The 27,852-nt window shown below is 40.2% G+C and overlaps 1 protein-coding gene across 11 annotated transcripts in view; it reads left to right on the top strand.

The window, feature by feature from the left end:
* The first annotated feature begins 450 nt into the window (after positions 1 to 450).
* PCLO (piccolo presynaptic cytomatrix protein) overlaps positions 451 to 27,852 on the top strand; it is a 393,494-nt gene continuing 366,092 nt past the window's right edge. For 9 of the 11 annotated variants that reach the window (XM_074903431.1, XM_074903430.1, XM_074903432.1 and 6 more), the window contains exons 1-2: positions 15,029 to 15,327; positions 21,480 to 22,734. In XM_074903431.1, the coding sequence (XP_074759532.1) occupies positions 15,086 to 15,327; positions 21,480 to 22,734 (1,497 nt within the window). In that variant the 5' untranslated portion in view covers positions 15,029 to 15,085. Of the gene's footprint in view, positions 467 to 726; positions 819 to 15,028; positions 15,328 to 21,479; positions 22,735 to 27,852 lie in introns of those variants that run through there. The other 2 variants (XM_074903436.1, XM_074903437.1) reach the window with 2 other exon arrangements.

The following is a 27,852-nucleotide window of genomic DNA, read 5'->3' as shown; positions in this document are numbered from 1 at the left end:
AGTCTGTAGAAGTTGGCAAATAATTTTGGGAAATTACTGTGAAGAAAACAAACATATTTTACTAGTTGTGGAGTTTTTAAAGCTTTTTTCTATATATGACACTGATAAAAACAGTCCACACAAATATGTTGCTAATTGAGAAATCCCACCCCCGCCCTCCTCCCCAACTCATTCTCTTACCTTTCTGGAGGAATGGTCGTTATCAGTTATAAACTAGCATCAGAGAACAACTCAGACAGGAAACGTTAAGTGTGCGCCAACAGCTGCCCAGAGTTGGGTTTTTGTGGGAGTAGGACATGTGTCAAAAGGTTTTTGGATCAGGGCCAGCGATGTTCTAAATCTTTTTTGTTCACATGCTGCCTGTAACCACATTAAGTATATTACTGATACTTTTCTGAATTAAAATGGATGCTTTGAAACATTACATAATAAAAGAGTCAAGGACACAATCAAAAGGATAACGCTGGTATATTCCTGCCCTGAAAATAATGGTTTCCTTGTAAAATATATCTTGAATAGGCTAAACCTTATATAAGATGGTTATGTTATAAAACAGTATGTGGAATCAAATTACTCTCCTGTTACACTGAGTTGGAATCACTGATTTTGCAATCTGTGTTCAGTATTAAGAGCTAGGCAAAATACTCAGTTGTGCCAGGGAGGATATGAAGAGATTAGAGAGACCAATATATCACAGACTAACCTCTTTGCTCTGGACATTCACAGGGACACGGGCAATTCTCATTCTACTGCTACCTGGAGCCACTAGATATGAAGACCAAAAAAAATCAAGATTGCAGGAAAATCTGAAGTTTAAGGTAAGCAATTCTTTTATTAGTTATATTTTTTTTCATGTTGAGCACCTTTTCCATATTGAATTGTAAATGTACTGTTCATAATTTAAAACAAAAAACCCAATCTCAACACCTGAAGGGTTACTAGTAGCAACTAATTCACCTTTCATTTTAAATTTCCTTAGTGGAATTCCTAAGTGATATTACATTTGATCCAAACTTTATTTAAATTAGGGTAGAAAGATACTTCTAGCAAAGAGGTAAAAATTAGTGTATTATTAGGATTTTCTTATTAGTTAAAAAATTTTAAAAGTCTGTATGGGTACATAAAAATCACACGCTAGAATCAGATACGGTACACAAATACTTTTTATCTTCACAGCAGCATATAAAAGGCATTGTAGTCTTATATAACATAATCTCTCATAATTCATTGTTTTATAAATAGGTTAATAGTACATAACAAATAATAATTAAACAGCTTGTATGGCTTTTTTGCTTGACTCAATGGGAGATATTATCAGCTAGATTACTTTCTTAGCATTTTCTAAATGCATACTAAATTAAGGTTATGCTAAAATTTCTATTTCTTTTGTGAATTACTTTTTTCTGTCTCTGTTCTCTAACAGTGGGATCATCAGTTCTGTGAGGGGTTGTAGAGCATCATGAATACTAACTATACACAAAGAGTTAAAATGTAACATGACACTATGAAGAGAGAGATGTTTCTCGGAGGTGTTCATGAACAGTGAAATACTTGTCTTTCAAATTTTTACTTGAGAAAGGGGAAAGAGAAAGAGAACAATTATCAGGACAAACAAGGGTGGGAATAAAAACTGAAGAAAAATAACTACTTCAAATCAATTACTGCAGTCTTAACTGTTGTGTAATACTCTCTGTAAGCATACATAGAAGGGTGCTAGGACTAAGCCATATTGCTAAAAGCTACTGTTTGGCATTGCTGAAGTTTCATGTACTTAGGAAATATGGTCTTAAAAATACTATCAAGTAAGATATTTGATCTTTTGGGAAGTATTGTGACCCTCATTGCTGAAGATATTTAGTAATTCTAGAAATTTCTAGGATCTTGAAAACATCTGGTGAAGAAGTATTTTGTTTGTTGAAGAAGTATTTTGTTTATTGCATCGATTAAATTGTAAGTTTGTACCACAAATTCGGTTTTGATCAAATTTTCTTAAAGCACCAAGACTTAGACTACTTACAACTAATTGACAATTAGTTGTAAGGAAATATTCTTGAATGTAAATATAGGATTAGAGTTCTTAAATAGAAATCAATAGAACTGAGTGACAAGAGTAGTAGTTTGGAATTGAACTGGCCTTTGAAACTCTTGTTTTATGTTATCTACAAGCCTGTTGGCCCTGTAAGGGAAATTTTATGCTTGTGCCTACAGTGTTTTGGTCAAAATTACTTATTTTTAGTCATTGGGGTTTTGTGTACAAATGAGTTTTCTTTTTATTTTCCTTCTTATTCTTTACTCAAGCTTCCTATGCTTTTCCTTGGTGCCTATAGGAAATTTGAGAATTAGAATAGATAAATCTTCAGTTGATGTCCTAGGCAGTTTAGGGCAATAATTCAACAAATAAAGCAAGGTGTTAGTCTTCTTGTATTTTTGTGATCCCCATGGTAGCAGAGAAAACATTTCTATCAGCAGAGTAATTCAGCACATCCATAGCTTTACCAAAGGCAAGTGAGTGAGTCAGGAACTTCTGCTGAGGATTTAGGGAGGGAATTCGTTAGGAGAGGATTTGGAAAAATAAAATAAAATTTTAAAAATGTAGCTCATCCTTAGGGAAGCACTGAGTCAAGATCATGGAATGCTAAGAAGATACAGAAATAGCTGTAAGCTCAAACCTGACATGTTAAAACTTGGCATCTTAAGAGTTTTGATTTGCTGCTCTGGAGTTGTTTCTGGAAAGAGATATCTTTCACGAATGTGGAATCTTGGCTATGTTATAGATTTCTTTATTCTTATTTTATTTTGTAAATTTTTATGTCTGGGGTGCATAATTAATAGCAAGCATGGCTGTCCTAGAATTTCTCTATGAAATCTTTGTATGTAAATGAAACTGGGAGTTACCTCCTTAACACAAAGGAAAACATATAAATTTATAGGGGCCTTCTTCCATTAGGTTTTTGCTTCAGGCAAACTGAGAAAGTATCCTACTGGAAGGCCTAAACCCCATCTAGATCATATTTTACAAAGATGAATCTTAGATTTAAAAATCACTGTTCTAGGTCAACAGGGGAATGTGAAGGAGAGAACAATTTTATTTAGCATAGACCCTGTAGATGCATATTTTCTCTAAATCTTTGCACAAATCCACTAATATTGTGCTAAAATGTTTTAGCCTTCTCTACAATCATGACTGTCAAGGACACTGTGGTAACAGGCAAAGGTGAGAACTCAGTAAGGTCATATCCCACCTCTCCCACCAGAACCTGGGCGGGGACTGCTCTGCTAGTCTTTAATTCTCTTCTTTCTGTGGCTTCTGAGTTACAGCTGGTTATTTTTACTTGCATTTTTGTAAATGCAGTACGGGTGTTAAGGGAATTATAGATAGATGGAATGATGACTTGTAGATACTCCAGGGCAGGGGAGGAGGAGGGATGAGATGAAAGGGGGGAGAGGGTCTGTGTGGGAGGGAATATTTGCTTGTTGTAGCGGAAATTGCAGATTCATCTGTCTTCATATCCTCAGAACTTCTTTGTGTAAATTAGTCCAAAAGACTTTAGGAACTCTTCAAAAACTTCACTAAATCTGCTACAACTCTAAGTATCTCTGTGCTATATGACTGTGGTCTGTTAAAGTGGAAATTCTGTTTCTGCTGGTGAGAGCTGATCTGAGAGGCTAAAATCAATGGATGCAACAGAAAAACTAGTTAAGCCCAAATGAGTTCTATTTTAAGCAGGATTTGTTTATAATAGTAATTTAAAACTCTTTATGACTTAATTATGCTTTTAGGTAGATACTTTTATTTATGTAACAGTTTGGTAAGAGAAATGAGCTGGATATTATTATTCATAGTGTGTTTGCTGCTGTTCTACAGTCTAATCTGTGAAATGACTGTATCTTTTTGCTGTTATTGCTTTTGGGAACCACTGTAGCTGAATTAGATCATAGGCATGCTTGTGACTTTGGTGCTATATTATTGTGAAACAACAAGTTTTTTAATGGTATTCCACTGAACAACTGGAACATAGTGGAGTCTCCATCTTTGGAGGTGTCCAAAAGCCATCTGGACATGGTCCTGGGCAACCGGTACTAGGTGGTCCTGCTTGAGCAGGCGAGTTGGGCAGATGGTTCAGAGTTCTCTTTCAATCTCACCCAGACTATTGTTCTGTGATTCTGCATACGCTGAGACAAATCTGTAAAAATAAGCTTCTGCCAACTGGCCCATGAGAAGCTTGATAATTTTTCAGAAGTAGTATTTGAAACAGTTCACATAGTCTTTTTCCTCCATGGTTTAAGCCGTTACAAAGACTATTCTGTGAAGCTTAGAATGTGTTCTTGATCTTAACTGCAGGTGTTATTTTCACTAGATGGATCAGGCAGGGGCTTGTATTGTAAGGGAAGAGAGCACTTATAAGAAAGGCTTGTAACTTTACCTTTCAAGAAGAGACTTAGACTGAGAATCAGCTGAAGCCATAGGGACATCATCTATTTTAAGCAAGCTGACTGGCTGGCTTCCCATTTAGTTTGTGGAAGTTTACACCAAGCTGGTTAACTTTCTAAGGTATAGACTGCTCCTTGAGTCATGTGCCCACGGGTAGGTATGTAATGCCATTTAATATGTCTTGCAGTAGGGCTGGCAGACATGACTGAGAATTTATAAAAGAAATTATATAACTTATAAAAGAACTCTGACTCTCTGCATTGGCAGCTGAAGTCTAAGTATCATATAACATCTTTATGCAACTGAATCCCATCTGTTGTTCACCTGACTCCCCCCTTTATGTTTTATGGACTGGCTCTTCTCCAACTACAATGGGAGTCTGAACATTTAGCTCACATGTAGAGTCTGTCTGTAGGTACTTAAATGTAGGCATCCTAATTTAGTTAAATCCTACATATAGAATCTAAATGCTTAGTGGAAAAATGCTAAGGACTCTGATAATCTGAATCTTTACTTACCGAGAGCAAAAACTGTTAACAGAAGTGGACTTCAGGACTCAAGGGAGTTTTCCTCCCAGTTCACTAGAGCTAAAACTGCTGTGGTTCCCCGTTTGAAGTGCACCCAGTAGTGAGGTCAAGCATGTCTCATCAGTACACACACATGCACACTCAATTACTCCCTTAGTACAGACATAGTCAACAGATGAACACATACAGAAGATAGTTATTTTATACGTGCTGCATACATATAACCAGAGCTTATATAAACAGGGCTTGATCCTGTTCTTACTTGCCAGGTAACGAGGTTTAAATATTTCTAGCATGTCACACAAACACCCTCACACATATGCACCTAAACAAGTCTCTCATAGCTGGTCCAGATCTATAGACAATCCAGTATCCAACCTTGAGACATTCTGTTTTACTTGACAGCTCATCATGATGTTAGCTATTGTTTCACACACAAAATAGTGCACTCACAAAGAAAAATAGTCATAAATACAGTGTAGTAAGATGATATCTCAGACTGTGGTGATGAGGTACAAGGTTTGGTCAGATAAACGTACTGACTGAGACCCTGTTTCCATGCAGCTGGCCACATTTTTATTCCCCCTCCTTTTTGTTCCCCTTCAGACTTGATCCTTTCTTTTAACATCCCATAATATTTTGCATGTTGCCACAGTCCACCTCAAATAATCCATACTGTTTGGTTTTTGTTTGTTTTTTTTTCTCATCACACTCATGATAATCTTGTCTTCATTATTATAAATTACAAAAGTTCTGGTTGAACCTCTTAAAGATTATGTTTGAGTGGTTCCTTCAATTGCCCATCCATCAGTGACCTAAGAGTTCAGGGCTTGCCTTAATCTCTCCATTGCCTACTGCTCATTAGAATTTGTGTATCGGCATGTTCAGTTTATGACTATTCCTACTCCTTGTCATTGTCTTTTATGCTGAATAGTGTTAACCATAAATCCTTATAAAACAGATGTCCTTGCCTTTCAGGTGTCCTTATAAACCCCCTAGGAAAAGATCTACTTGAAAAATATTAACTGTCTTTTAAGCTCAGAAGTACACACTTACCATTATAGCAGAGAAATTCAGAAAAAAAATATATCATTAAGAAAGAAACAAACTATATCTTTCTCTTCATCAGATTAATTTTGATGTGTAATTCAATCAGTTCAGACATTGGGATATATGATATAGCACTATGTATAACAGTGGAAAGCAAGATTTTGCATCCCAGAATGAAGGCATGTCTACATTAAATCACTAGGACTTAGTGAAGGTATCTGTGAGTTAGCAGTTTTGACTATCAGCTCAAGTGAAGTTCTTCTGGGGTCTGTCCTGGGACTCACCCTGTTTAATATGTTTATCAGTGATCTGGAGGAGTAGAAGGAATAGACCCTCATCAGGTTTGCGCGTGACACCAAACTGGCAGATGAAATCAATGTGCTTATGGCAGGGCTGGCATTTAAGGAGACCTAGTCAGGCTGGAGGAATGGGCTGACATGAATCTCACAAAATTCAGGCAGGATATGTGCAAAAAGTCCTGCATTTCAGATGATCAACAGTGTATTGGCCTCTATAATCAAGAGATTGAGGGAACTAATTATTCCTTTCCACTCAGCATTTGTTATATTGCATCTGGAGTGCTGTGGCCAAGGTTGGATTCCTCGGCATAAAAGAGAAATTGACAAACTGGAGCAAGTCCAGCGGAGGGTTGTCTAGGCTGTGAGGAGACTGGAGCACCTGACCTATGAGCAGAGGCTGAGAGGAAGAGGTTTCTTCACTCGGCCTTATGAAGAGAATGCTCAGGGTGCATCCTATCGCTGTCTTCAAGTTTCTAATTGGAGGAGACAGAGAAAATAGAGCCTTACTCATCCCTGAGATGCGTAGTGAAAGGATGAGAGGTAATTGAGGCAAGTTGCAACAAAAGAAATTCTGGTTAGATATAAGGTTGCCCTGAGAAACTGAAATCTCTATCCTTGGAAATAGTCAATTCAGCTGAAAGCTGCTCGGAGCAACCTAATCTATGTTGGCCTTGTTTTGAGAGAAGGGTTGGACCAGGTGACCTCCAGAGGTTCCCTCCCACTCATTCTAAGATAGTTTTTGGACTGAAATGAAAATAAAGGCATTTGGGATGTAGCTCTGTTTTCATATGTTCCTTTACGAGCTAGGAGCTATTTCTAGTGTCAAAAGTATAAAACCTCTAAGCACATACCTGAAGAGAAGGGTAAACTTTCTTAGTCCTGAATAGATATACTTTCTGGGATATTGTTGTCTATTTTACATTAAATGAGCAGTGTCCAGAACTCATTATAAGAAAAACCAAAGATAAACCTTTTCTTTTTTTTGTCTTTAATTCTACCACAGAGCCAGTTGGTAGCTCATGCCAGAAAACCTAGTTCAAGTGTATTTAACATGGTCTACAATGCATCACTCAATACATGGAAAGCGACAGGCCATACCCACTGGATCTGTGTGCTCTGCATCCCTGTTTATCATTCTCCACGTGAGCTCCTAAGGAAGGACTCAGGTGCTTAACTTTAATCTCTTACCCTTGGAAATGGTGGCCTTGGACAATCTTTAGTTATATATGATACTTAGAGTAAGAATCCTATTTCAAGTAAGGTCCACGTAATACAAGTGAACTATTTTTGATATTCCTAATGAACCTTAACACCCACTCCCCTCTCCCCACCATGGATTAACTAATTCAGAAGGAAAAAAAAATTGTGTCCAAAGTGAAAGTCTGTGCTCTGTAATACAGGCAGGGCCTGAACATATAATCTAAATATGTGCTTTGCTAGTGATACTTTCTTTTGTTTAGGCTATGGAGTTTTCATTTTAAGTATCTACTGTGTTCTGGACATGAAATAGGTAACTGCTAGGGGAATGAAAATTTTAATCACTCGCATTTCACCAATAACAATCCTAAGAGAAAAATCCTGAGAATCTCACTCACTGATGCAAACCCAATTAAATAAACTGAACAGTTACTTTTTTCTGATGTGATTTATCATAATTTGATGCTAGTGATGGTTCAAATGTTTCCCCAGGTTCTTCCTAATTGAACTACTTTTGCTTTTGAATTATAATAGTCCCAGATATGACTGTTTCACCATACAAGCAAATAAAAATTGATCTCTTTGTGATGATATCTGTACCACTATTAGTTGTATTTAACTGCTGCAGGTGTATAAACTCAAATTAGAGAAAAAAAATGGAGAGCAACAAGACAAAACTACATACTGCTGTTGTGGCAGGTGGTTCAGGATACAGGTTTTGAGATTAAGGGCTTTTATGTCCCATTCTTCAGTTTAAGATGTAAATCATTATTTGTGTATTAGTAGCACTGACTGCAAATAAACATAACCTTGTGACTACTCTGTACAGTGGGAGTCCACATTGTGAGCATATCAGCATTGCTGTGCTCTAGGCAGTTGGCAGACCTTCTTGTTTCGTTTAAGCAAGCAAATCTGGGTGTGAGATTGCTAGGATAACTCAGACAGGTGTCTATGCACTGTCTATTCACTGGGATAAAATGCGTGAACTAATCCTGTTTCCATTGGACTGATGATAATGAGACTAAAAGGTATTCAGTGGCTGTTCAAAGTAATTTGTTTAATAACACAGTACAGTAACATTAATGGTATTGTATCAGAGTGCATGGTATCCCAAACACCAGACATTCAGGAATTCTGAAATACTGCAAATAATTCCACCCATGGTGTTTCTTCTTCCTCAGGAGTTTTTATACTATTTTCAGGTTTTTTTGTTTTTCTTAAGTAGGTGTTTTTTGCAGGATCTTTGGAACAGGGTAACTCACTATCTTGATGATTTCTCAACCTGCATGTACAAAGTGATGGAATAGAAAATTCTGTGTAGAGAAAGAGGAGTTATATCTGTTTGAATAGAAGACCAATACACCATGCTTTGGTACCTGGTTGTTTTGGTGACTAGTAAGTCAGGTGAGACTGGAGATTCACTATGATCTAGAAGAACGTTTGCTGTGCAGTGCGTAGCCAAACTGGTTGGTACATAGATAAGAGTAGTCTTGATACAGAATTAGTACTTGTGAGAGAGGAAGCCTTACTCTCCTGTGTTCTTGTTTTAGAGCATACAGCTATTTAGTGCAGACTGTGTATGAATTTATTTCCATTCCTTAATAGGTATTTCATATAATCTGCACCAGTGAGCTGCCTAGTACGCTAATGCACCGTTGGCACATGCAGGTGCACATACAAGTGTGTAGTATAAAGCATTATGCGCTTCTGGCTTATGCTGTGATATAGACATAAATTACATCACAGCTGAAATTATTATTTCATAGGTGTTGTACAATATTTTTCCAGAAAACAGATTCATACTCTTTTATTTCATCCTTTAAAAACTGGGGGTTTTTTTGTTTGTTTGTTTGTTGTTTTTTTTTTTTTTTTCTCTATTGGATGAATTCTATTCAGTATATTGATTCAACGTGATTTTGGCGTGTCCGTGTCGTCGTCCCCCCCCCCCCCCCCCATTTGACCTCTGGTGCAGTGCGCTCACTTGCGTTCAGAGATGGTGAATAGGAGAGGACAGAAGTTGTGCCACTGGCTGCACTATAGTGTTCTGTATTTTCCTTTATTTTCATGTGTTTAAATATATTTATGGAATGTATTGTTTTAACTCTCTGGAGAGAGCTATCATTAAGAGGCAGTGCTCATTCTGTAGAGCAGATGGGCTGAACTGTTGGATGCACTTTAGCCATGTCTTCTAAACTCAAAGTACCGTCCACAATCTCTGTATCTCTGAAATGGGATAGTTAAATGTGGTAGGAGCACTGTAACTTTTAGCTAGATATTTGTACAAATTACAACTTGAAATAATTTCTGTGTTAAATGGTATAAATATGTTTATGCAAATTCTAGCTCCTCTTTAACTTTACCTCCCTTTGTGGTACTGATCAGTACAGCCTCTGTTAATTGCTAATGATTAACATACCTTCTTCCTCCTTTACTTTTATCTGGGCATAATGCCAGAATTATTATTAAGATATAAGAGTTTTCCTTTCCTTCCCATTTTGCCAGCTCATGCCAAGGTGTTACTGACCTCCTATTCCTTTTCTCTGATGATCTTAGCATTACTTCTCCAAATTCTATATGCACTAAATGGCTTTTCCTTCCCTTTAACATGCAAAGAGTACATCTACTCGAAGTAGCCAACTGATGAGAAGATTGGATGTCTTAAGTGTTGTTAATCAGTAAATTAACTTCAGGCACTCATTTTAGTGCTGACCACACACACTTAACTGAGATTCACTTGCTCCAGATCAGATTCAGCACTGGCAAAAGATGAACTTGCTTCCTTGTGCTGCTTCTGCCTACTCAGCTCTAACCTGGACTGGCTCCTCTGAGGAGCTGATGCATCTAGTTTGCATACCAAACTGGCCAGGCCCAGATGAAAGTACTGCATTACTGATGCAGAGCAGTCCTTAGTCTGAATGAAGTTACATCACTGCACATATACCTTGCCTTTGTTTTTCAAGGATAATAATACCATGTGTGGACTTAACACTGTAAAATATATAAATGTTTGTGGGTTGTGCTGATCTATTTTGGATTCAAATAGATACAATGAAAATTCTACAGAAACAGTAAGCGAGCTCTCAAAGGGTAGTTGGATTTGCCTCTGTTCATGATTATCCTTTTTATACTACCTATTAATATCTAAGGGAAGGCAACTTGCTTCTATATCTGCCTCTAACTTTACACAGAGAGTTCTAATATGCACACACTTTTTAAAAGACTGTTTTATCTCTGAAGGGTTTTAATCATAATTTTCACTGCTAGTGATTAAGATTTTTTTTATTTTTTTTTTCCTGCAAGTTAGACATTATGACTTTTGGGAAAAAGGCTGATTCATTCGATAACTCTTCTTTCCTTGCTACAACGGAATGTTATGACTCATTAATTTGTGATTTTCATAGGTAACACCAAAATGAGAGAGTTGGTGCCACTTTTGGACCAAGCGTGTCCAGAGAAGGGCAACAGAGCTGGTGCAGTGTCTGGAGCACAGGTCGTATGAGGAGCGGCTGAGGGAACTGGGGGGGTTTAGTCTGGAGGAGGCTGAGAGGAGACCTCATCACCCTCTACAGCTCCCTGAAAGGAGGGTGCAGAGAGCTGGGGATGAGTCTCTTTAACCAAGTAGTAAGCGATAGGACAAGAGGGAATGGTTCCAAGTTGCACCAGGGAAAGTTTAGACTAGAAGTCAGGAAGCATTTCTTTCCAGAAGGGGTTGTTGGGCGTTGGAATGGGCTGCCCAGGGAGGTGGTGGAGTCCCCATCCCTGGAGGGGTTTAAGAGTTGGGTTGACGTAACGCTGAGGGATCTGGTGTAGTTGGGAACTGTCAGTGTTAGGTTAATGGTTGTACTGGATGATCTTCAAGGTCTTTTCCAACCTAGATGATTCTGTGATTCTCTGACTATGAAGTATATAGGGAGAAAGATGTGGAAATGATGGCATGTAGGGAAAACAGTCCATCAGTGGAAGTTCTGGGACAAGTAACTATTGATTTCATGCCATGTGAAAAGAGCCAATTTCCACAAAAATTCCTCAGGTATTTGAAACCATAATCATTTTAAAGTGACATCCTTGGCTCCAGTGAAGCCAATAGTGGATTTCCCATCGAAGGCCATTTCTTATCCTACACCTCCATTTGGGCTCAGCTTACTTCCTTAGGCATTATATGTCCCTTTCCTCCTATCTTCTATCTCAGGACATGTTAAATAACAGTGAAATAGGAACAGTGTATATAGTTTTGATCAGTAAGCACTAGCAGAACTGCTATTTTTCCAGCTTTTATTGGTTTATTGAGTGAGTTTATTGTGTTTTGACCTCACTTGTATTGTCTACATCTAAATCTGACATATGCCACCTGTTTTTAAATATAAGATGACTTCTAGGTCTGAGTCAAAAGCTTTAGTTACTTATTTGGCCTTAAATAAACACAGACGGTTGGTTTGTTTTGAAAAAATTGCATTTGGGAGCTTAATAAACTTCCAGACTACCCAGCTAAAGGACAGGAATACCACCCTCCACAGAACTGTATATGTGTATATTTAAATGCATATGAATGCTTACATTAGTATGTATCAGAAAACAAAATTATTTCACTGATTAAATCCCTCTTTCCCCATCTTTACTGTGCATTTGCCTTCTTCCGTGCAGCAGCACTTCACACATTTCTCCATACTAAGTATATGATATTCAATTTTGCTAAATGAATAGAGATGTGTATTTGCCTCCCTCTAAAACCCTTAACTGAAATTTGTATCTTTCCTTCACATACCAAGTGAATCCGCCTTTGTTCAGGTGTGATTGTGTGGTGTGTCACCTCTTCCACAAGCTTGTCTGATGTCTTCACCTAGAACACTTATGCTCATGTCATGCTACTCCATTTAGGGGATTTTCCCTCTACGGTTTATCATGTTCTCTGCTGAGCTGATCTTTTCACGTGTAACTTAAAGTCATTTGAGAGAAAAGTAGGAAGCCCCCAACTGCTACTAGTTTCACCATTTATTGTGAAACAGTACCGGAGAAAAGTGTCTCTGATTGTTACAGTACAAAAGTACTATAAATATTTGGATGGCAACCTTATGTAGGTAATTTTGGGGACTGATCTGCATACAGCTGTGTCTGGAGAAAAATAGTAATGGTGCTACAGAAGGAGACAAGCAAAAGCACCAAATGCTGTCACATCCTCATAGCTATAAAAACTGATATTTGTGAAGATCTAGCTCTTTTACAGACACGTTGGAATATTCAAACTTCAGCCACATTTTAGCAAGATCTCTAGGAAGGATTTGGGAAAAATTTGACCCCTGATCAATAGGGCGGGAAAACTGATGGTGAAGGACGTAGAAAGGCTGAGGTACTTAGTGGCTCTTTGACATGGCTTTTATGGGTGAGGTTTGTCCTCTACTCTCTCAGGTCCCTGAGCCGAGCTTCAGAGTATGTGGTAGTGAAGCAAGACCTATAAGGGAGACTAAGGCAGACTTAGTGAGCACTTAAACCAGTTAGATATGCAGAAGCTCATAGGACTAGATGGGGTGGATCAAAGGGTGCTGAGGGAGCTGGCTGTTGCTATTGCAAAATCACTCTATCATCTTCAAAAGATCATTGGGAAAGTTCCCTAATGACCAGAGAAAGTCAAGCACTGTACCTGTCTTCAAGAAAGGGGATCCACAGGAGAATTACAAGGCAGTTAGGCTCGTGTGGCTCGTACCCTTCATGGGGAGGTTTACAGATCAAATCATCCCGGAAGCCATGTCCAAGTAGATGAAGGACAGGAAGGTTATTGGACACAGGCAGCATGTGTTTACCCCAGGCAAATCACACTCCATCGGGCTTTCAGCATGATCAGCTGTAATATCCTTACAGCCAAAATAGTGATACCTGTAGAGTGGGTGAAAAATAGACAGAACTGATAGGTGCAAAGGGATTGTGGTGAGTTGTTTCAGGTCCAACTGGTGGTATGTTACTGGTTGTAACTTTCTGGCTGGTAATGTTCAATGTCTGTGTTAATGATGTGGGCAAAGGCATGGAGTACACCTCAGCAAGTCTGTGAGTTATGCCAGCTTGGAGAATGGTAAATGCACTGAAAGGCAGGGCAGTTGCTTGCAGGGCCCCTGACAGGCAGGAGGATGAGCTGCCAGGAACTTCATGAAAATGAACAAAGGCAAGCGCAGAGTCCTCTCTCTGGGAAGGAGTAACTATGCACCAGGACAGGCTGGCCCAAAAGCAGCTTTGCAGAAAAAGTCCTGGTGAGTGAGAAGGTGAACATGTTTCAGCAGTTTGTAGTTGTGACGAAGAATGCCAACAGCAGACTGGGCTGTGCTCCCTCGGGTGTGGCCAGCAGGTGAAAGAAGATGATTCTTCTCAATATATTCAGGAGTTACAGAATCACAGAATCACAGCTAGGTTGGAAAAGACCTTGAAGATCATCCAGTACAACCATTGACCTAACAATGACAGTTCCCAACTACATCAGATCCCTCAGCGTTATGTCAACCCGACTCTTAAACCCCTCCAGGGATGGGGACTCCACCACCTCCCTGGGCAGCCCATTCCAACGCCCAACAACCCCTTCTGGAAAGAAATGCTTCCTAATATCTAGTCTAAACCTTCCCTGGTGCAACTTGAGGCCATTCCCTCTTGTCCTACCGCTTGTTACTTGGTTAAAGAGACTCATCCCCAGCTCTCTGCACCCTCCTGTCAGGGAGCTGTAGAGGGCGATGAGGTCTCCCCAGTTGTGACACTGCATTAGGAGCACAGTTTGGGGCTCAACAGCCCTGGAAGGACACTGATGCCGTGGAGCTCTCATCATGAGGGTGGTCAAAGGCTGGGACAGGGCCCCAGGGAGGCTGTGAAATCCCCACCCATAGAGACGTTCAAAGCTCGGCTGTACCGGCCCTGAGCAGCCTGACGCCGCCGGCCCTGCTCTGCCGGGTTCCGTGGATGGATGCTCTCCAGATGTGGCCCCCAGCCCCCCTCACCTCGCGCTCCGGGCGCGCAGGGCTCCGGCAAGCTTTGCCTGCGTGCGAGCGCGTCCTTATCTGCAGCGGGAAGAGCCGCGGAGGGGGCAGCCACCGCGCCCCCCCCGAGGGCGGGCGCCGCGTCCCCGCCGCCCTCCGGGAGGGCCGGCCGAGAGCCCTCCGCGGCCGCGGCCCGTCCGCTCGCTCGGATGCGCCGGCAGCGGGGGCGCGGGGCGGGGCGGGGCGCGCGGGCGGCGGGGCTGCGGGGTGCGCGGCGCCTTTAAGGGGCGGGGCGCGGGGCGCGGGTGGGCGGGGCGCGGAGCGCGCAGGGGGCCGCCCGCCGGCGCGGAGCATGCGCTGTGCTGCGCGGGGCGGCGGAGCGCGGCGGAGCGCGGCGGGCGGTTGGCGGCGCCGCACAGCCCCGGCAGCCGCGGCGGCCCCCGCCGAGCCCGGCCCCCGCCCGACCCGGCCCCGCCGCTGCCGTGCGGGGCCGCGGTGGCGGCGGCCGCGGAGCCCTGAGCGCCCGCCGGGGAGCGGGGTGCGCGCCGGCCCGCCGCCCCCCGCCGGGGCCCCCCCGCCCGCTCTGCGCCCGAGGGGACAGGCGGCGAGCGGGGAGCCGCGGCGGCGGCCGCCATGGGCAACGAGGCGAGCCTGGAAGGAGGCGAGGGGCTCGGCGCCTTCCCCGAAGGGGCGGCGGCAGCCGGGGATGGCGGCGGCCCCGCGGGCCCCTTGCAGCGCCTGGTCCCGGCCGGGGTGGAGGCGGACCTGAGCCAGCTGAGCGAGGAGGAGAGGAGGCAGATCGCCGCTGTCATGTCAAGGGCGCAGGGGCTGCCCAGAGGGAACCTCGCCGGCGCGGAGCCGCCTCCCATGCACAGGCACGCACGGAAAATCTCCCTTCCCCGCTCCTCCCTTCCCCCCTCTCCGGCTCCCGGCGGTGGGGCGGGGGGCGCGGCGCGGTGCGGCCCGGGCCCGCGGCGCGGAGGGGGAGCGGGCGTTGCGTGTTGGTGGCTGAGGGAGGGGAGGAGGCGGCTGCACGAGTGCGGAGTCTACGACGGAGCCCGCACTCTCCAGCTTTTCCCACTCCGGTGGTTTCTAATAATAACGACGGTGCTCGGTTCCGGTGGGCTGCGCCCTCTCCCCTTCCCTCCCTTCGCGCCGATCCGGAGCACGGGGAGTTTCTGTGCCTGGGGAGGGGAGAGATTTGCAGACAACGTTTCGGTTTTCTGTGTGTGTGTGCTTTACGGGGCTGGAGTGCTCGGATAGTAGCCAGGGAGGCTCTGCCCAGGGCTGATGGGTTCTGTAAGCTTCCCTTCCTGGAGAAAGAGGTTCTTGTTGAATCTTTCAAAGCTTTTTGGGCATAATGTATTTGCTGGCCATTACTCTGCCAGTTCTTAACCTCTGCAACTATCATTTGCCTTCATTAAATAGTCATGGATTGAGGAGGTCTGTTTCAGTCTATTCCCCCCCCCCCCCCTAGTTTTTTCCTCGATTTTTTTTTTTCCTCCCTTTTTTGTTGAAAGGGGAAAGAGAGGCGAAATAGCAGATTAGATTGATTGCCACGGGATTCAGTGTTCTGGATAGCGACGGGTTTACCTCGCTGGGGATCTGCGGAGGCTAGGGTGATTTCTCTCCCCTTTCTTTCCCTTCCCCTTAGAAAATTCACCTCCCGGCGTGCAGCCAGCCCGTGACCCGGCCCGGCCCGGGGCCGGTTCTCCCGCGGCTCCGGGCCCGTCCCGTCCCCGCTCGGTGCCGCCGTGCGTCACCCCTGCCCCTGTCCGCGGTGCTGAAACCCTCCCGTGCCCCTGTCCGCGGTGCTGAAACCGCCCCGCCTCACCCCTGTGCCCCTGTCCGCGGTGCTGAAACCGCCCCCACCCCACCCCGTGTCCCTGTCCGCGGTGCTGAACCAGCCGCCCCACCACCACCCCGCCATCCGGGGCCGGCGCGTCTCCGGGTCTGGGTGGGTTGTTTGTCTTGAAGGAGGATGCTGAAAGGAGCTTCCTCAACTGCCTCTTCAACACGGTCCTTGTCTATTAGCCTCACCCCACATAAATGCATTTTGAGTTTATATAATATCAGGTTTATATAAGTGAATCCTAGAAGAAGAGAAGCAAGGAGGGTGGGACCAAATTCATCCTTGGGCAAACTACTGAAGTCATTGGGAATATACCTGAGATGTTGGTCTCCATTTTTTAAAACTGGATCTTTCAAATCTTCCTATTTTATGTCGTGCATAGTTATTAAACAGGTATTAACACTGTATTTAAAATACAATTTTTCATTCAATTCAGGGCTCTACCCAGCTCCTGTAGATGTTACTGGAACATTTTTAATCATGTTGGTTAGTTCTGTGAAGCTAAACTCAAAATTGCCTTTTGTATAACAGTCTATGATCAAAGACACAAAGACTTTAAAAGTTTATTGTTTCATGCTAATTTTAAAGTAAAAAGTAAGATAAATGTCCTTGGAGGATTTTAGAATAGGCAAAACTCATTGCAGTGCGGGTATTTCTGCATTTATAAATGGCTGCTTTCCTATAAACATATTTATGACATTAAAAACTACGTTGATCTTGTTAGAGTACAGTACTTTTAAAGTAAAGCCACGCTATATTTGTAAATTACGGCCCTTTAACTTTTAGTCAAAGCTGACATGTTAAAATTCAGTGCAATAACTTGTCAACTAACTTTGTGCCTGTCACACTGTGATGAGGTTACTACTGTCTCTGCTCTTGTTTTGTTACTTTACTTGCTCCTCTTGCACACCTCTCTTTGCTATTGAGATGTACCAAGAATGATGGGAATAATTTTTAAGAATCTGATATAAACCATTGGATTAAGACTCCTCTAAGGACTAAGGATCAACCTCTTCCAGAGTTCAACTTAAGTAAAGAACTAGCCTGTTGAGACTCAGATTCTTTAGCTCCACAGTGGTTTATTTAGTCAGTGTGGCCAAAGAAATCAGATGTGGAAAATATCTCTTGGAACTGATGCTCTACAACCGTTGTTCCCAACAACTTTTTTTCTAGCATGGTTACACCAGTCCAAATGTTAGTTGGCTGAAATAGTGATCAAAAGAGGAATTCTGTCTTCTAGGTTATATAGCATTATGACACTGTCCCTATTGCATTGTCTGTTAGGTTTTTTTATGTTGTTAACTGGATTTTTCCTCTGTGATTTTCATTATAACATTAGCTGTTAGCCTTAGAGACTAATAATTATTTCCTATTCTAAATGCTTTCATTCCCCTCCCAAAGTAACCCGAGTTTTAAAATGTAGAAATTCCTCATGATTGATGATATCCTGAAGTAATTTTTTTTTTTTTTCAACTACAGACTTAGTAAGTAATAAGTAGGTAATTAGTAAGTAATAGTGAGTACTTTATGTACCAGGAAACATAGTTGCACCTTTACCATCATAAAATACATGCTGTTGCTTCTAGGAATTTTAAAGGCTTTGAGCTTTTAAATCTTCAAAAATACAATAGCTAAAGAAATGTAATTAATATTTAGTGTGCATTTTAATAGAAGCATTTAGATCTAGAGCACCTAAAGTAAACTGCCTATATAAAATATACTTTTTTAAATTTTATTTTTTTTCCCCATTGAATGTTTCATTCTCTAGGTTCCAGTCAGAGTTTGGGATGCTGGGATGCTTAGCACCTATGGAAATCTTTCTATCCTATTTCTATTACCTGTCTTCAGAAAACTCATGTTTGGGAAGTTTAGCTGGAACATACACAGTCTATTTGTAAGCAAGTTCCAGTTGCTCTAGCTTCATGGAATCACTCTGTAACTGTGTCAGTGTCCACTTGCTGAGGAATTGTTCCACATCATCTGAAAGGATTAGATGACCAGACTGGATATATAAGCCATCTAATGCAGCTGCATTGTGGGTTTTTTTGTTTGTTTGTTTGTTGGGGTTGTTTGTTGTTTGTTTTTTTTTTTTGTGTGTGTGTGTTTTGGTTTTAGTTCATTGAGTGGTTTACGATAGATGTTAACAGAAAAAAAAAAAAGCCACATTTTGAGGAAATGCTAAAAAGTCTGAGTGTCACATTTATAAAGTATGCTTGTGGTGTTTCTTTCGGGGGAAAAAAAAAAAAAGTATTTTTGCTAATGCCATCACTCTACTGACTTTAAAAAATAAAAAAAATTAGCCACTAGGGGTATGCGTAAGTTTATATGTATCTTGTCTGTAGATATGGAAAGATCTAACTATCTTAGAGTTGTGTAGTTATTACATTTCTCTTTATACTGATAAATGGGAAAAAGACATGACTTTTAAAATAAGTTTTTATAGTTATGGCATTCAAGAACTAGACCAATAGTCATTTTGTTAAATCTCCTCTTGACTCTAAAGTAAGCTTTGATTTGGCTGTAATATTAATGTAAATGAATAAAGATGAGTTCTGTGAATCAAGGCCAAAGTGAGGAGAAACATAGCAGCACAAAGAAAAGGTGAGGGAGGAATAAATGATTTTCCTTGTTGAGTCTGTATTGAAGACTAGTACAATGGTGGGTTTTCCATGATTCAGAAAGTTTAAAAATAGGTAAATTCTTGTCAAATAAAGACAAGATTTTTCTTTCGAGGATTTCTCATTCTCCAGATTAATAATATTGTTTAGTGTCAGTCTGTAGCTGGCTTTAAAATAGTTCTAGAAAAGAAGGCTTTAACTTCCAGCTGCCTAAAACTAAATGGAGAAGTTGTGGCTTTTGACAGAGTTAACATTTCTCAAGAAGTTTGTCTTTTCAGGGCTTTTTCTTCCACTGGTTAACCATGCTCTGTCTTCATTGCTTAGAAACATTGTTATGTATAAAGGCAAGACAAGTGTGGTCTTCAGAATACACCAGCAGCCGTGCAGAGTCACTTGGGTTTATTTCCTAGATTCATGGGTTTTAATCTCATTTCTACTCATTACATCTGATCAGGTGGAAATTTATAGAGCACGTTATTTTGAAATAAATGAAAGCTGGAGGAGAACTCCGTTCCAATACGGATCCACAGCTACTTACTCCTGTTAATGCCCAAGTTCAGTCTCTAAAAACAACTTAGTTGCGTTTTTGTTGTTGCTGTTTTGTTTGTTTGTTTGTTTATCTTCACACTGTAAGGTTTGGGAATGTTACCCTGTTTTCTAATCTGAGTTTTAATAGTACTATTGATTGTCTTCTTTTTTTCCCTTGTCATTCTTAGCACTGTTGAATGGATCTCTCCAACATTTTGAACACTTGCAAACATGAATGCTGGAAGTGTACCAGACTGCCACTAATAGACTAGTTGAAATTATTTCACTTAGTAAGCAATAGTTCTTCAGATAAACCTAGAGTGCTTATCTAAATAACAAGAAACAGAACTGCAAATAGACCTACCTAGTTGCTAAAGAGAGTATAAAATTGTAATTGTAACAAGCAAAAATGCCAGATATTTGAAGGAATTAGATTATCATTGGGCTTTTCTGAATTATCCTCTTTATGAATAATGAGTTAATGAATGTTCACTGACGCCAGTGGAAACACACCTACTCACTTCAGCAGGTTGCACATTAAGGTTGTAAACTTCCCAGTATTAAAAGCCTATGATTTTACAAGAATGGAGAAACATAAATGGAGTTATGGAAGCCTGAAAACAGTTTGTCCTTTCCAAGTATTTAATGTGGAAATTTTTAATTTACAACAAAATCAGATGCAACATTCTGAGAAAATCCCATGTCATGAGAATTATGAGCACAGAAATGATTGCCACTTAGTTTTTTTCCTTTTATATTGCCATTGCTAGGTTTGTAATGAAAACTGTAAATATTAATCATAAATAATAGTAAAACCATGGTAATATTAACAGTGCAAAATATATTTTTCAACTCTTAAACAGAATTGTGCACTTTTTTTTTTTTCTTAAGGCATACAGTTAAATGTAATGAGTGATTGTTTATGAATGCCTAAGAAGAAATGTCATGTCTGTAAAAACAAGATCACAGTTAACTGGGTCTCTCAAAGTGAAAACTGAAAATTTTATATTTGCAACACTGTTGTGGCACTGAACAGAACACTGTCTCTTCCAGCAAAAGTACAGTGATAGCACTGAATAGAATATTTTACTACATCCTTTAGCAATATCTTTGAATACACTATTATTTCCTTCAGCTGCAGCTGACTACAGCAACAAGTAGAATACTATGCCACATATGAAGACATAATCTTGGTTTTGGTTCCTACATTCTTAGTTTTCTTTTCTCCTATATGAAAACGCAGCAAAATATTATTGTTAGAGAATTGGGAAAAATCCCTATGTAATGAGAGGTTTTATTGCTGGGCAGTGTAAATTGTTGGGATGATGCTGAGAGGAAGTTCTGTAGTAGTTCTACTGAAAAAAAAAAAAAAAAAGCTCCAAGATTAATTCTGTGACCTGGCATCTCTTTTATCTGATTGAAAATTCTTCTGATTTGTGAATGAATAGGTGGCAAAATAAATACTTTAAAACGAAGCATATACTCCTTAACTGGATTTTAGGAGTTTAAATCACTGCTGTATATTGAATTGTAAATATATACATATTATGCACAAGTAGCCAAAACACAAGTACATAAATTTTTTTTGTATTCTGCAGTGTTTTTCTTGTATGGCTGTGCTTTGATCTGCTAATTTTCTGACACCTCAGTTTCTTTTAGTCTTCTCTGTCTCCCTATCCAAGGGATAGAATGAGAGTTAGTCATTTGTATTTAGATAAAATGAGAAGTTGTAGCTTTAAGTTATTCAGATTTCTGAAGAGAAAATTATCTGGTTAAACGTTGTTATATTATTTTCTAAATAATAAATCATTCTATGACTGAATATTTGTATAAGCCTTGACAGAACAATAATTCTTATTTAAATACTTTTTACGTGCACATTAATAAGGCTTGGTCTTGCAAACACTTAAGCACTTGAGAAACTTCACACTTTACCAGAGCATTTCCATGATCACAGATACATCATATTTTATCTAATTTTTCTAGTACTCTGCATTTTTTTAAATTTTATTACATTTTCTGTCTGCAGACATCCTGAACTTGATACAAGCCACCATCCCAGGCAACCAGGTAAGCCTCCAGATCCTGGACAACCAACTTTAAGTAAAAGCAGAACAGTAGATGTGCTGAAGACAGAACAACGGGCACCAGGACGGAGTCCTTCTTCTATTAGTCTAAGGGAATCAAAGTCCAGGACTGATTTTAAAGAAGATCAGAAGCCAAGTATGATGCCCAGTTTTCTCTCAGAAGCCAATCCATTGAGTGCAGTCACTTCAGTTGTGAACAAATTCAATCCTTTTGATTTGATATCAGATTCGGATGCAGCCCATGAAGAAGCAAGTAGGAAACAAAAAGTTGCCCAGAAAGAGCAAGGGAAACCTGAGGAGCAAAGGGGCCTTGCAAAACATCCATCTCAGCAACAGACTCCAAAGCCAGCTATTCAACAACAAGGACCTGTCAGACCTACCCCCCAGCAAACTGAGTCTTCCAAACCAGTGCCTCAGCAGCAGCAGCCTGGGGAACCAAAGCAAGTTCAGAAACCAGGCCCTGGTCACCCAGCAGACTCTAAGGTAGAACAAGTGAAACAGCCACCCCAGCCACGAGGACCACAAAAATCTCAGCCCCAACAGTCAGAACCAGCGAAGCCTGTTCAACCACAAACTTCTGTAAAACCATCATCAGGCCCGACAAAACCATCACCACAGCAACCAGACAATGCTAGAACATCATCCCAAGCACCACCTTCCACAAAACCATCATCACAGCAGCCAGGACCTGTAAAACAACCATCTCAACAGCCTGTACGGCAAGGAGGTCCTGTAAAGCCATCCTCCCAGCAAGCAGGGCCTCCAAAACAGCCTTCTCATCAATCTGGACCTGAAAAGTCATCTGCTCAGCAAACAGGTCCTGCAAAACAACCACTGCAGCCTGGAGCTGGGAGGCCACCTCCGCAGCAAACGGGGCTTGCAAAACAAGTGCCACCACCGGCAGGGCCTACAAAACCATCTTCTCAGACTGTAGGGGCCACAAAGCCCCCAGTACAACAACCAGGACTTACAAAACCACCAGTCCAGCAACAAGGGCCTGAAAAACCCTCGCAGCAAAAGCAAGCCGGTGCAACCCAACCCGCTGAGTCTGCCCCAAAGAAAACCTTCTGTCCTCTTTGCACAACCACTGAACTTCTGCTGCACTCTCCAGAAAAGGCCAATTACAACACGTGCACACAGTGTCATACTGTAGTCTGCAGCCTGTGTGGATTCAATCCTAATCCTCATATAACAGAGGTGAGTAGTTTTTAAATGGATCTTCACTACCAGAGCAACAAATTGTTTATTTTAGTTATACTGAAACATCAGATGTGGTACAGTGTGTCATCATGATGCTTTAGAGGCCTTAACAAGTTTGGTGAAAAAGATCATGCTATTTGGGAAAACTGCTTATGAGTAAAAAGGGGTGAAATTGGGGAAAAAATATAATTGTTCTCTGTTTGTACAGTGTTTGGAAGTGTATTCTTGTTTCTTCATATAAAAAGAGAAGGAACCCTAATGTGACTTTGTCTTTCGCTTGATTTTTAAGCACTCACTGTCTATATTTATAATCTGACCACAATAGTCATGTGCTGGTGTATTTATAAATAGATAAAATTTTCTGCTGTGACAACTCAGTAAGAAAAAAAAAAAAAAAAAGAAGATGGCTCTTCATAGCCCCAGTGTGTCTTTTGGAAACGTATGTGGGGTGGATTTGCATCGCAACTGTGTGAGTGTTCATTAGCTGAAAGCCTGAGTGGTGAGTTTCGACTTGGTGATGCTCAGGTTATTTTGTTCTTGTGGGATGATAAGAAATCTCTGTGGACTATTTATAACCTTGATCACCATTCTTTCTGTAATTATATAACATAGAAATGGCATAGAAAGTAATAGTAGGACTTCAAATTAACGTATTTTAACCTGATGTTTGCAGCACCTTGATTTATGTGCTCATATACATATCCTTTCCTTGCTCTGCATGAGAATAAGGCTTCATATGAATGTCTGATCTCTTCTTATTGCTTGAACAGCTTCTCGTAAGTCCTGATATGCTAGTATTAAATTTGCAGTGTAGTTTGTGTTTGTTTTCAGTACAAGCACTTTTATCAATTTATAGAAATTCAAGCATAGCAGACCTGGCACCAAAGACTAACTAGTTATAAATAGCCAGAAGGGGGTATTTGGGAAGCTTATTTTTGCCTTGTTTTGGTATTAGTTTAGCTGATCAGAGATGCTGATAGGAAGTAGTACAGACTGCTACTATATTTTGAACCTGACAGATAATATCCCTACCTTTAAAATTGAATCAGAGAATTCCTGAGGCTGGAAGGGTCCGCTGGAGATCATGTAGTCCAACCCGCTGCTCAGAGCAGGGTCGCCTAAACCAGGTTGCTCATAGCCAATTTTGAATATCTCCAAGGATGTAGAATTCACAGCCTCTCAATGTGTTCACTCAGTACCACGACGATTTAAGAACACTGGCAGCAGTTAGGTTTCTTTCCAATGCGTGTGTTTATTAGTGGGTATTTGGTAATAAGCAGCAGGCTTTTTGCATCCAGCAAGCATATTATTTAAGGATTTATTGTTAAAATTGCAATCTTAAACCTGAAAGACTAATGCAGTAACTGTTGGTAGCACATTGCATCATTTAGGAGTGCACTTTCTTGTTTGCATTTAGGGAAATTCAGGATTGAGATAGTTGGCGTTAATGCTTAGGACTGGAAAAGGACTTGAACATCTGCGATCAGAAATTTCAGAGCATCTGCAGCTAATCAGGTGCTCAAAGCTTATATTATCAGGGCCTATATGAGGAAAGGTCATAAAGCATGTCGTTCTTGACAGTTTGGGGTAAAAAAGATATTTATGTGTAACAGACAAGAAATCTGATGCATTGATGTTCAAGTCAGAGGAACTTTTGTAAGAAATCTTTACCTTCAAATTTCTGAAAGAATGTTTTTAGACCAAAATTTCTTACATTTATTGGCGTGGATGCTGAGTTGTTTATTTCCGTAGTGTGTTCCTGTGGAGTCTCTTGGAGCATTGAGTTTGTCTGTCTTTAAAAACTTCACATTTCCCATGGAAATGGTCAACAACTTCGGTATGTTCAAATGAAATGGATTTTGAGAGAGAGAGAGAGGTTTTTGTAAGATCTTAAAGCATTTGGAAATTCTGTGAATAAATACTAGTTTTTGAAGCTGGTGCTCTGTAAGTGTGAAATTCAGGACTTTTAAGACAATAAATACAGCTGCATTTAAGACTAACTGATTGCATACATATGTAAAAGCAGATTTGAATTTCATATTACACATTGAAATAAACACAGGATATGCGTTTATTTCATGATGAAATCGTTTCAGTAAATGAAGGTATTGGACATCTAATTTATTCAGCTATTAGTTCCACTCTCCTGACTCCCACTCAGACTTTTCTCATTTGCTCAGCTTTGCACCACCAGCTGTCTTGCTAAAACTTCATTGTGGGTGTCCTGCTCCAGTCTGCGGTGAAGTGCAACGAAAATCACATCTGACTTTATTACTGAACAGTTGGAGTGATGTAATAGAACCTGCTCTGGCACATAGAAATATTTGACTTATTTCAGCTGCAAAGGTTCCCACTTGAGTTATTCTCAAACTTCCCTTCTAGTTTGTCTTTCCTTTCAATATCTAGATTATTAACAAAAATTTCCGATTTCCTCCTTTACAATAGTTTACACATTTCTTCCTGTCTAGCATGAAGAGCAAGGTTTGTGACTTAGCTGTCCATTTTCCTGATTATACTGCAAGATTTTTCTTTTGGCTTCTCTTGTTTTAAGTTTTCCTAAAGTGTTATTGACCAAAAGTCTTTGTCTCTTACCCATGCACTTACTGACTATATCTTCAACTCTTATTGTTATACTTTGACTTTTCCTGCTCTTCTTTTTGCCAGGGTTCATGATCCTATAATCCTGTGTTGTGCATTTCCCACACGCTTTATAGTCACTGTGTTTATTGATATGTTAAAATACCTTACCAATCAGAGAGCAATAATTTAAGATTGGATATGGGGAAAGTGAAAGGCATTTATTTAGAAAATAATTTATATTACTTTTGTTCTCTAACATTTTCCCTGTAGAGCTGCTTGAACTACCCTCTTAAGATGTTCTTACAAGTTTCTTATAGGATAGTTCAGTCTTCATAACTGAATTAATTCTTTCTCCAATATAGATCTTCCTAAATTTCTATAATCTATATTTCTAGCTGATTATGGAAAAAAATGTAGCAGGCTTTATAATCTGGCCCAGGAAGTAGATTGCATGCATTGTAAAACCATTATAAAAAGTGCTGATTTTTAAGAGGTTTTATTCATTCTTTTCATTTAAACTTCTATTTAAAATGCAACAGTACATGCTCTCTGTCTGTTCTAACTCGCTAGAGAGAACTGTGTAACTAAGAGCAGAAAGCGGTACCTGTATTGCCCCAAGGTCAGACCCCTTGAACTCTTTCTCTGAACCATCTGACACTGTGGTCCTCTTGAGGAAAAAAGATAGTCGGTATCTTGGTTTTGTACAGCAGTCTAGAGAGAAAACACAGCATATATATCGTGTTCAGTAACATATGTCTCTCTAATCTGTCTAGGTATTCACACTCCACTCATCACCATGGCACATGACTGCCTAGCAACAGTTGCATAAAGTAATGGCAAACATTATATAACCAGGTTTGATGACTGGTACTCTCTTCCATTATCCTTTCATATACATCAGAACCTTGTAGAAGGTGTGTATTTGTTTTATTACATGGTGATTGATTTATTTATTTTTCTTCTAAATTTTACTTTTCCAAAACCGCTCTCATGAGCCAACAGAAACCAGCACTTCCCAAAAAAAGATTCAGCCCCCTGGAACATTTGAATAGAAGTAGGCTTATTGAAAATGAGGAAAGACATCTGAGGGATTATCCGCTTTGTTAAACATTTATGTATGGTTTTGGATAAAGCTAGGCAAAAGGCATGAACTACTGTAGTTAAATGATCAGTGCATATGCTTGATAGCTGGAGTAAATTTTCATCCCTTGTGAACTAGTTATGTATTTGAAGATATACATACAACACAGACCGAGCAAGGGTTGAACGTGTAATAATATATCATTTCATTCTTTATGATGGGCATCTAAAGTTGATGATCATGAAGTGTTAAAGCTGTTAATATTGGAAACTTGGCTGTATGTGAGCTCTGCTCCATGAGTCTACCATGATTCTGAATCTACCTGTGATAGGTATACGTGCATACATGAATGCCTGTCTTCTAGGTAGTTTTTTAGGAGGGATTATTTTTCGTGCATTTTATCTATGTTAATCCATATTTCTTTGACTGTTTCAGTATGCTTTTGAGAGAACTTTTAAAATTAGCCCCAGAGCTAGGTATAATTTGTTACTTAGATAGTTTCCAAAAATTGCACATTCAGATAATTTGAAGCTGTGTACATAGATGTAGGATTTTTTTACTTGTCGAAAGCTCTTCTGGATGAAGGCAAAGTGAGTTCTTAAAAATATTTTATTGGTTCTGACTGTTTATGAAACAACATGTCTATATCACAAGTTGACTTAATCCTAATGAAAAAAAAAAGGGGGGGGGGGGGGGGGGGAAGAGAAAAATGTTGATTCATCCAAAGTATGATTTTGGAACAAGTAGAAAGTTTTACTGGAATTACACCTTTATTTTTCAAGTCAACGAGATTTTTTTTTTTTTTAACCTAATTTGACAATATTTTATTGTTTTTGTTGTTGTTGGAATTTTTTGGGGGGTCGGGGGCAGGATGGTGGGGATGTGTGCTGAATTTTTTTTTTCGATTTGGTAGAGCTGGAAATTTTCCTTATCAGTTGCTCTAGATACTGCAGCCTTGATTTTTTGCTCTTTGTTTCTGACTATAATTCTTGTGGTGAATCCAGATAAGTTTTGCTTATACTTACAATAAAATTAATAGAAATGACTCTGGTAAATCTTTGTTGATTATGTGACAGTAAAGGCAGCTATTGATTGAATTGAAACATTCCCTGCAGTTTACAGTCTAGACCCTGCTGTATTGTAGTAGTGCATAAGAACCAGAATGCAACATGGACTGGAAATGACCTGTAAGTAAAAATAAAACTGCCGTCACTGTGGATAGTGACATGCCACAAAGTGTAAGCTTTTTAGTAGCAGGAAAAATAGCTTTGAAACCGTACACCCTACATAAACTTAGACTTGGAGGGATATTCAGGGCTATATAAGTAATGCAAAACAAAGTAGAAAAAAATTAAGGACTTGAATCTGACAATCAGCTGTTATCATCATAAGTTTTAAAGAAATGAGTTAAGAAAACCCCAACAAAACCCTAAGCTTTTTTTAACTTTCTTAAA

The sequence above is a fragment of the Athene noctua genome, chromosome 3, assembly GCF_965140245.1.
Source record: "Athene noctua chromosome 3, bAthNoc1.hap1.1, whole genome shotgun sequence".
Classification (NCBI taxonomy): Eukaryota; Metazoa; Chordata; class Aves; order Strigiformes; family Strigidae; genus Athene; species Athene noctua.
The sequence above is the reverse complement of the archived record's forward strand: the minus strand, read 5'-3'. Positions and strand labels throughout refer to the sequence as shown.